The 10,196-nt window shown below is 39.6% G+C and overlaps 1 protein-coding gene across 3 annotated transcripts in view; it reads right to left on the bottom strand.

The window, feature by feature from the left end:
* Window positions 1-6,562, bottom strand: part of PRDM5 (PR domain containing 5) — a 371,490-nt gene extending 364,928 nt beyond the window's left edge. For 2 of the 3 annotated variants that reach the window (XM_006866281.1, XM_006866282.1), the window contains exon 1: window positions 6,227-6,355. In XM_006866281.1, coding sequence (XP_006866343.1) covers window positions 6,227-6,319 — 93 coding nt within the window. In that variant the 5' untranslated portion in view covers window positions 6,320-6,355. Of the gene's footprint in view, window positions 1-6,226 lie in introns of all 3 variants that reach the window. The other variant, XM_006866280.1, reaches the window with a different exon arrangement.
* Window positions 6,563-10,196: the final 3,634 nt, after the last annotated feature.

The raw sequence follows: 10,196 nt of genomic DNA, 5'->3' as shown, positions 1-10,196 counted from the left end.
TAGAAGAATTGATACATTTGAGTAATATTGGAGGAGAATATTAAAAGGACCAGGGACTGCCAAAAAAACACAAACAAATCTACGTTGGAAGTACAGTCAGAATGTTCCTTAGAAGGCAGGATGGCCATACTTGGTCTCCCATACTTCAGTTATATTATCATGAGGGACCAGTCCCTGGAGAAGTACACCATGCTTGGTAAATTGGAGGGTTAGCAAAAAAGTAGAAGATCCTAAATGAGATGGCAGCAGCAGTGGGTTTACGTGCAGCAACAATTTTGAGGTTGGCACAGGACTGGACAGTGTTTTGTTATATTGTACATAGGGCCTCCATGAGTTGGTACCATCTCAACAGCAACTGACAACAACAATTGTGAAGTGTGTGCTTAAGTTTTTACTGTATAGTAGCTTTGAGTTGCTATTGTTGTTGTTAAGTGCCATGGAGCCTATTCCGACTCATAGTGACTCTTTGTAGGGTTTCCAAAGAGTAGCTGGTGAGTTTGAATCACCAACCTTGTGGTTTAAGCCAACCTTGAGGTCCAGTGCTTATCCTACAGTGACATGCCAGTATGAGCAACTAATATTAATTATAGTCTACATGATAGTTTGCAATCTAGAATTTCACATCTTTATTGAAGCATTAAACTGCGCTCTTGAGGTAACATACATCAAACACTTAGAACTGGGCCTGGCAAATGGCATTCAGTAAGTGTCAACTGTATTATATTTATTATTCTTCCCATTATCAAATTACAAGGTGTATAAGTATAAATGGAACTAGAACTCTATCTCTACGATGGAGCTTTCCAACAGAGTCATGGATTCTTTCTCTAGGGAAATTTCATGGTGTACACTGATATATCTACCACATGACTTTCTCCTCAATCAATCTCTAATTTATATAATGGCAGCAAAGATAAAAGAACCCACTCTTTTTCTTACTACCATTATATAGCTTGTTTACTAAATAAATAAATAAATAAATGTAAGTGATTTAAAAAAGCAAGGAAAGAACTAATAGGTCTAAGGTAGAATGAAGCACTTGTGATTCTGCTTCAGGTAGCTCATGATACCACTCTAGAAAACACTGTCTAGAAAGTGAATGTGAACTTAGAGAAGAAAGAAGGGGATATAGTAGGTATGGGAATCCCAAATTAATGTGGTAGTGGTGCTTGACCACTTCATCAAAATCCCCTAACCTAAATTAGGATTCTCTGAAATCTAAATCAATAGAAGGTTTGAATTGCAATCCTTTGTAAATCAAATACACAATGCTAATATGCTATAAAAATATGATAAAATAAGTATAATTTCCAACACATACATCAAGTGGTATATTCCAAAATTTGTTTAGAATTGTTGCTGTTCTTGATGTTAGGTGTCATAGAGTTGGATATGACTGATAGGTACACTATGCACAAAAGAACAAAACACTGTCCACTCATTCTCACAATTGTTACTACATATGAGCCATTGCTGCCATTGCATAAATTTCTCTCTTTGTGAGGGCTTCCTCTTTTTCGCCAACCCTCCACTTTACCAAGCATGATGTCCTTCTCCAGGGACTGGTCCCTCCTGATAACATGTCTGAAAAATAAGAGACAATGTGTCACCATCCGGGCTTCTAAGGAGTATTTCGACTATACTTCTTGCAACACATATCTATTTGTCCTTCAGGCAGTCCATGGTACTTTTAGCATTCTTCTCAAATACTAGAACTCAAATGCATCGATTTTTCTACTGTCTTCCTAATCTATTGTCAAACGTTATGAAGCTATTGAAAATACCATGGCTTGGGTAAGTCATACCTTAAACAGGTCAAAGACTACCCAGCCTTCAGTATGGACTGCACCTCAATGTGAGGAAAACAAAAATCCTTGCAACTGAAGCAACAAATAGCATCATGATAAATAGAGAAAAGATTGAAGTTGGCAAAGACTTCATTTTGCTTGAATCCACAACTAACACTTAGGGAAGTAGCAGTCAGAAATTAATCAATGCATTGCATTTAGGCAAATGTGCTGCACAAGACCCCCTTTAAGGGTTCAAGAGAAAAGATAGCAGCTGTTGATTTGAGTCAAAATCTACTATTCAGCTTTAGCTTTTCCTCTGCCTTCCAAAGGCAAATGAGTTAATGCCTACTTCAAGGCCATGTCTGATTTCAGTGAAACTGTCCAATAACAACAACCTTGTGATTGAGTGTCATGGTCATAGCTGAACTATATCAATAGTATCAACAAGTTGTGTCTTTTGGATTTAATGTTAATATTTACATACTTACTTTGAAATATCAGTAAGCACTTTAGACACAATTTGGATGATTAAATCTCTACAAGGGGGCTTCAAAAAGTCCATGGAAAAACTTCATTATCTTTCTATTCTATTTTTCCACAAACTTTTTGAAACCCTCTCATATGTAGAGGTTACATCAACCATGAAAAGATATGTTTCTATTATTAGAGTAAAATGCAGTAATTTATGATTTAAAAATAATAGCAAAACAACAACAACAGCAGTTGCCTTGAGGACGTGACATTTCAGAAACAGATCACAGGGACTTTCTTCCCAGACTGCTTTGGGATGATCCAAATTGCCAACCTTTCAGTTAATAGCCAACTGTTTAACCAATTGGATAAAATATAACTAAAAAAGTAGAGTTTAAAATAATCTTAATCTTCGTAACATTAAATAAAATATTTTTAAGAACCGTATTTTTTAACATTATATTTTAACATTGTATATAGGCCTCGTTGTTGTTAAGTTGGTTCCAACTCATGGTGACCCTGTATAGGGCTTCCGAGGAGCTGTGTGTTAGTTAAAATCACCAACCTTAGGGTTCCAACTGACCTTATGGTCAAGTCCTGATCCTAAAGCTCCACACCATTCTTGAAAATGAAGTCTGCTGGGAATTTTTCACATATATATTTTGAGAGTGAATTAATTTCAACTCTGCATAGATGTCAATTGCTGATGATATTTAACTTTTAAATAATATAGCTTTTAACACTTGGACATTTGGCAAAAGTATATACTAAATACAACTTTAGATGAAAGTATTTACTGCTACTTTCCACCATTATCTTAAAATTCCACTTGAAAAAGAAAATAAGGAGTTTATTCTTTTTCCAATTTTACCCTGGATAATGAACAGGTTACGTTGTCAATGGAATCCATTTAAAGATTTGATACCTCCATCCATCTTTCTTCTCCTGTCCCTTATGGTCAAAGGCTGGGGTTATTGCTACGTGATGTCGAGTCAGTTCCGACTCATAGCAACCCTGTATGGAGTTTCCGAGACTGCCAATCTTTGCAGGAGTTAAAAGTCGCATCTTTCTCCCACGGAGTGGTTGGTGGGCTCAAACTGCTAGCCTAGTGGTAAGCAGCCCAGTGCTTAGCCTACAGAGACTTAGGTAGCGAAGATTTACTCAGATGAAAGGCATCTTTGTGTCTGAGAACCTGTGAGCCTCTTCAACATACCTTGCCTGAATAAACTTGTTCTCATCCTATATGAACAAGTTTGCTCTTATCCCTACCTCCATTTTTCAAATTAACTACTAAAAAAGGGAAGCAGTGGGAAAGGGTGACAGGAAGAGGGATTTATAATATCTGTTATTTCATAAGAGATAACAAATGTTTGGATAGAACATGAACTTTGGAGTCAGAAGTCACAGGTTTGAAGGCTAACTCATTAAATCAGCATGCTATTTTAACCTTACAGGACATCAGCAGCCTCATGTCTTAAACGAAGAGTACAGGTTTTCCCACTATTTGAAAGTAGAGCAGTGCTATGATATCTTTCATTAAGTCAAAATGGCATAAAGCAAAGAAAACAACTCCCATTAATTTATATGGGCAATTTTTTTTTTTTTTTTGTAATTCTCAGGTACAGATAATAACCAACATACCAAATAGCACATAAACCTAAAATAACACTAATATGTAGTGTGCACAAACACAATTCAAAGCTATGGTGGCTAGATGCTGAAATGCAGGGTATAGTTCAAGGAGGAAGCTTGGCAAAACCGCTCTCAATCCTCAGGGTCCTCACTGCCTCTTTAAGTGGCTCATTGCATGGTAAATGCTGAACAATTGTTTCATTTTTTCACTTTTTGTAAAAGCAAAACTTCTCTTGGGATTCTTTCAGTTAGCAAAAACAAGTGCTAATACAGATCTCTCATAAAAGCAAAGTGGCACAAAATAAACTTTTTTAAAATCAGGGGATACCTTTAATACTGATATCACTGTTGTGTAGGGTATTGGCACAAAGTGTGGTGGTGGAGGTGGTTGGAGGTGGTTGGTGGTGGTTATGTGCTACTGACTCATTTCGTAATTCACTAAGCTACCAGAGATCTTCAGCACAAAGCATATGCTCAATAAAACATGGCTCTCATTATTAATGTTCCAAATTTTGCATATCTTGCTGAAGAGGCATAACATAAATCTTATCAAATCCAAAAAATTGGAATTTTCCACTAATCTCGATTCCTAGCCCTTTGCTCTCAACATTTTCAACATTTCCAGGCCATTCTTAATGGATAGTACACTTTATGTGCCATGCTTCTATGCTTCGAAATTTCTAGGAAGGTGAATTTAAAAAGTCAGGTAGAACAGATTTTTTTAATTTTCAAGGACTCTAGACTTTCTAGAGTCATGTTGTTGTTGTTGTTAGGTGTCATCGAGTTGGTACCGACCCATAGCGACCTTATGCACAGCAGAATGAAACAATGCCCGATCCTGGGCCAATCTCACTCACTACTGTTGCCACGCTTGAGTCCATGATGCTGCCACCTAGCCAATCCATCTCGTTGAGGGTCTTCCTCTTTTTCTCTGACCCTCCACCCTGGTGGTGGTGGTAGTTATGTGCCGTGGAGTCGGAACCGACTCATAGCGATCCTGTATAGGGTTTCCGAGGCTGTAAATCTTTCCTGGAGCAGAAAGCCTCATCTTTCTCCCGCGGAACAGCTGGCAGTTTCCAACTGCTGACCTTAAAGCTCGCAGCCCGATACGTAACCACTATGCTACCAGAGCTCCTTGACCCTGCACCCTAGAGGGTGTATAAAACCCCTGAAACTATTGCTGTGGGAAGATCTTTAAACCTTAAAGCAAAAATGTTTCCTGAAATCTTAAAACCAAAAAAAGTTGAACTAGTTCAAATATATATGTTGTTGTTAAGTGCCGTCAAGTCGGTTCCGACCCATAGCGACCCTGAACAGAGTTTCCAAGGCTGTAAATCTTTACGGGAGCAGAAAGCCTCATCTTTCTCCTGAGGAGCGGCTGATAGTTTCGTACTGCTGACCTTGCAGTTCGCAGCCCCATTCGCAACCACTATGCTACCAGAGCTCCATATGTGTGTATGTGTGTGTGTGTGTTGAGCATTTTGGTCTTTTAAGAATCAAATATACAACAGTAACTCAAAAGATTACATAGACACCTTAATGAGGGAGAACAGTTCAGAAAAGTAGGGTGAGAATGATTGCACATCTGAAGAATGTATCAATGTCACTAAACTATTAAATTTGTGTAGTTTGCTGGTTGTATTATCAATAACATCAGTAAGTTTTAGAGGGAAAGAGGCAGAGAAATTTCCAAAACAAAGCAGAGAAAATGAATTCATATATCAAATTCATCTAGCTGGCAGGTTCCAGAAACCACAGTACACTTTGGAAGGTGGAGGAATTCCTGCTGTCTGAATGAGATTCTAAGGCCTGTGTGAGTTGCACTCTGGGCTTCCATCCCCCAACCCCACCCGTTGTCTACCCTCAGCGGGGAGAGTGAGGCTGTTCTGGCCACATTATTTTATCCTTAAGGGAGGCGGCGACAACGAGCTAGCCCATAAAGACATCCGCCCACGCGTGCCTTCGCCAACGCAAAGACGCTCTCACACCCATGACCGAGGAAGAGGGAGGGTTCCATCCAGACTCACTTCCTGCAAGGATAGAGGAAAGATATGTTGCCGCCGGCGGCCGGCAGCAGTTCCGCCCCTGGACCGGGAGGCTGTGGAAAGCGCCCGGCAGACACCTACGTGGCGTTGCCTGCTCGGGAGGCGCGGCGACAGGACCTTCCCAGTAGCGCTCACACTGCCCCGAAGGTCCTGGGCCCCGGCCTTCCCGCCGGTCACCCAACCAGGCCCCAGTAGGGGCCAATGTGGTGAAGCTCACGGCGTTCCCTGCCCCACAGTGGGGCGACTCCGGTAGGCGCAGGGCGCGCAGTCCGCCGCTGGGTCACCCACCTTTCTCACTCTGCGGGCGGTGTACAGCCCCATCCCGTCCTGAACCCGGGAGGACTTCAGGGAAAACCTGTCCGGCACATACATGCCCAGCATTTTTCCGGCCGGCGGCGCCGCCCGTCGCTCAACTCCGGCGCTCTGCGCCCAGGAAGCGACACATCAAAATTTGGGGTACCAGGGTGGAGGGGAGAGGCCAGTGGAGAAGGAGGAAATGGAGTTTTCCTCCCAGAATCCCCACCTCCCCTGCGATTCCAGGATTCCCCGCGGCTCAGCCCCTCCTTGTCCCGGGTCTGGCCAGGACTGGAGCTGCCGCGGCTGCCACGGGGCCGCGGGGGGCGCGGGCCGGGTCGCTGCGGGCGCCGGAACGCCGCGCGCTGATTGGCCCGAAGTTAGCCTCTCGGACCCGCGCCTGGGCACGAAGCCCAGAGCAAGGCCGACCCGAGGGCCTCAAACCCGCAGAACGGCGAGTTTAGGCGACCCGCCGGCTCTCCCTCGCCTGACCAGGCTTAGCGTGTGTTCCCGCCTTTGTCCTACTCTCAATTTTCAAACCATGCGGTTTGAAGTTTACTGTTTAGATACCAAACCAAATGAGCGTCTATATAGCTGAGGCGGGGGCGAGGGGAGGGTAGAATTTTCTAAACAACTCTCTCAAGTTTTTAAACTCCAAAAGGGAGCTTATTTCCTGACTAGTGGAAACAATCCCTGAGTGTAGGAAATTCTGGTCCTTCTCACTTGTGATTTACGGATCTTTTTATTACGCTTGGTTCAGAGGCTTGAACTCATAAAGGGTCAATAAGTATGTTGATTACAGAGTTCACAAGGGATAACTAATTCAAGTTAAAGCAGAAGTTGTTGCTAACAACTTAAGTAATTTTTAAAACGGTAGAAACAAGTTCTTTATGGTGTCTTAACTTATGTGAAGTTCTAATATTTCCCTAGATTCCTGAGTCATCCCTTTCTTGAAAATCACCAGACCTATTTAGGATTTTCAGGCATTCAGCATGGGAGATGGGAAGGAATGCCCATGCAAAACAATCTGGTAGCTCAAAGTTTAAAAAAAAACTTCACAGCCTTCTTTAAGCATTATTAAGAAAGCTTAGTATGCATTATGCTCAAAAGAAATTTTAAAAGCTCGTTCAATCCTTTAAAATGAGCCAAGAGCTTTCTCATTTCTATTAGTTTATTTGATAATTTTCTTTTGTGATGTCTTTCCTTAAAACATTTTGGCATAGATTTAAGACTTAGGGGGGTGGGGGTGGGGAAGAAACAAACCATAATTTTGACAAAATTTAAACTCACACCACATACAAATCCCTGGATATAGTTCTTATTTCTTTGGATGTTAGTTAAGAGACAAACAGTTCCATAAGCAGAAAAAACTGGATGGAAATTTAGAATAAAGTTTTAAAAAGAAAAGATGTGCTATGAAGAAAAACCATGTAACAGCAATATTGGGAGGATTTAAAAAAAATAGAAATTATTCTCTTTGATAAATTTAAGACTAGCTTGGCAACGGTGGGAAGAAAACTACCTTAATAGCTTTGTGAATTTTGATCCCTTTGACCCACCATAGAAGATAGTCTGTGTCAATAAGAGGGAGCTGTAGTGATGCCTAGGCTAAGCATTAGACTGCTTATAGAAAGGTCATTAGTTCTGGAGAAAGATGTGGCAGTTGATTTCCTTGAAGATTACAAGCTTTGAAACCCTATGGCGATGTTCTACACTAGGGGATGTTCCTAAAGGATTTTATATCAGAATAGGCTCAAATCAATGAGCTTGGTTTATTTGCAAGAGGAAATTTTTTTTTTTTTAAGTTAGTTTGGGAGGAATTTTTAATAAGATAGCCTTGAAAATTAAAACATGTAGTAGTTGTTTCACAAATATGTCTCAGATTAAAGTTAATTCTGAGATTAATCTAAGATTGTCAAACTAGTCTATGGTGAGCCTAGAATTCACTTAAGTTTTGTGTTGTGCCTAGCAAGAATCTGAACCAAACAGGTTTTCAAAGATATCTTTGAAAGGGGCCTGAAACCAAACCAAACCCACTGGGCCCAGCTGGAACCAGACCACAATGAAGTAAGAGGGAGAGCATTCAGTGCTTTGTCAGTTTTTCAGATCTGGCCTCAGTGCCTTCTCAGAGGCTCTGCCACTTCTGGGCACAAAAGTCCCCTCTGCTCTGGAACACTAGAAAGGAAAAGAAATATTTACTGGTTTCTTTCTGACACAAACCTCATTTACTAATGACCCTTGCTTTAGAATATCTCCCTTTTGGTCACATACTATGTTTCTTGAGAACAAGGTTAACAGCTTGAGAATATTCATCTTTGTGTATGTAACCATCATTTCTAATTAGAAAATAATTAAAAATAAGTTACTAGAGATAAAGCTGAAATTTAAAAAACAAATTTGTTGGATCTTTTCATCTTAATCAGAGATCGTGTTATAACTGATGTTATAACACTCAGTATTTTTCATGACAACATGCACTATTTTTATCTATTTTAATTCAGTGTTCTATAGATCGAACTAAAACATGGAAACTAATGTAAAAAGAAAAATACTCTTAATAATATGTTCCATTCCAACAGAGGAAAAAAAATCATATTTGCCAAATTAAAATGCAAAGTGCTGATCGGAAACTTGATTTTGAAGCCTATAAGACAACAGTGGTGCAGTGAGTCATTTCTTAAAACTTTGAAAACTAGACAGTGATCTTTCAATATTATCTTTGAAAAACTAAGGGAATTAAATGTCTGCTTTATATCAAGAGTTTAAATTCAGTTTTTAAAAGTAAAAAAAATAAATTGACATTAAAGTACTAACATGCAGTTGATTTACTTATTCAAAAAAATACTGTACTAGCTTAACACAGAGAAATGAGTACAAACAAATTTTTCTTCCATTTCAAATTTGCTGTAGGGGGGATTCTTTTCAAACACGTAAATGACTAAGGATGGAGCCTTGATGGTGTAAATGGTTAAGTGCTTGATCACTAACCTCTAAAGGTCAGTAGTTGGGACCCACCAAACACTGTGAAGGTGAAAAAAACATGTTGATCTGTTTCCATCAAAATTTCACCCTAGAAGACAGTTTTACTCTGTATTATGGGGTCATTCACAAGGAGTTAGAATCATTTCAACTGTACACAAGGATACATGCCTAAGGCAAATTCAAGCTGTTGCATTCTAACCTGTGAATTGATGTTGGCCTTGTTTTTTCATTACAGAGAAGATTTGAATTGTAATTCTATAGTAATAATTTTACCACACATACTACTGAATTCTTAGATTGTGTCTCAATTATTAATACCTGTTTCCAACAGCCATGGGACAATAAATGAATGTTAAAAAGAAAAAAAAAATGGTTTATTTGTCTTTAGTTCTCTGAGAGTTACCGGGATTTTTAAATGAGTGGATATGAAACTAAGTTCTCTAGACAGAAAAGAATATAGATTAATTTGGTGTGACTCAAATATTTCTTAAAAATAAAATACAGAATTGGCAGGTGTCAGTTTCTTGCTCGGAATCCATCTTTCCTCAATATTGATTCCATAATAACAATTAAAAAAAAAAAAAAAAAGGCCAAATCCATTGCCAGCTAGTAGAACTGCACCACAGGGTTTTCAAGGCAATGAATTTTCATAGAAACTAATTGCTACATTGGAGCTACCAGCCTTTAAATTAACAGCTAAGTTCTCAAGCACTGTACCACCAGAGCTCCTTATAATGGCAATAGCATCATAAAAAATGACCTTGAAACCTGAAAAGGTCTGGATATTAAATTTCTTTAATCATTTGGTTTAAAGTGATAGCATCAAAGTGGTAAGTGGCATGTGAGGGAAGAATCATAAAATACTTTTATTAGAAGTGAGAAATCATTTTCATTCTCCTGGAGTTCAGATTTCTGGGGTCCGTGGAGATGGGGTGACCACCCAGGCCATTTTCACTTGGATGTCCTTTTGAACCCTTGGGCT

The sequence above is a fragment of the Chrysochloris asiatica genome, unplaced genomic scaffold, assembly GCF_000296735.1.
Source record: "Chrysochloris asiatica unplaced genomic scaffold, ChrAsi1.0 scaffold00088, whole genome shotgun sequence".
NCBI lineage: Eukaryota > Metazoa > Chordata > Mammalia > Afrosoricida > Chrysochloridae > Chrysochloris > Chrysochloris asiatica.
Note: the sequence above shows the minus strand (reverse complement) of the source record. Positions and strands in the feature narration are given on the sequence as shown.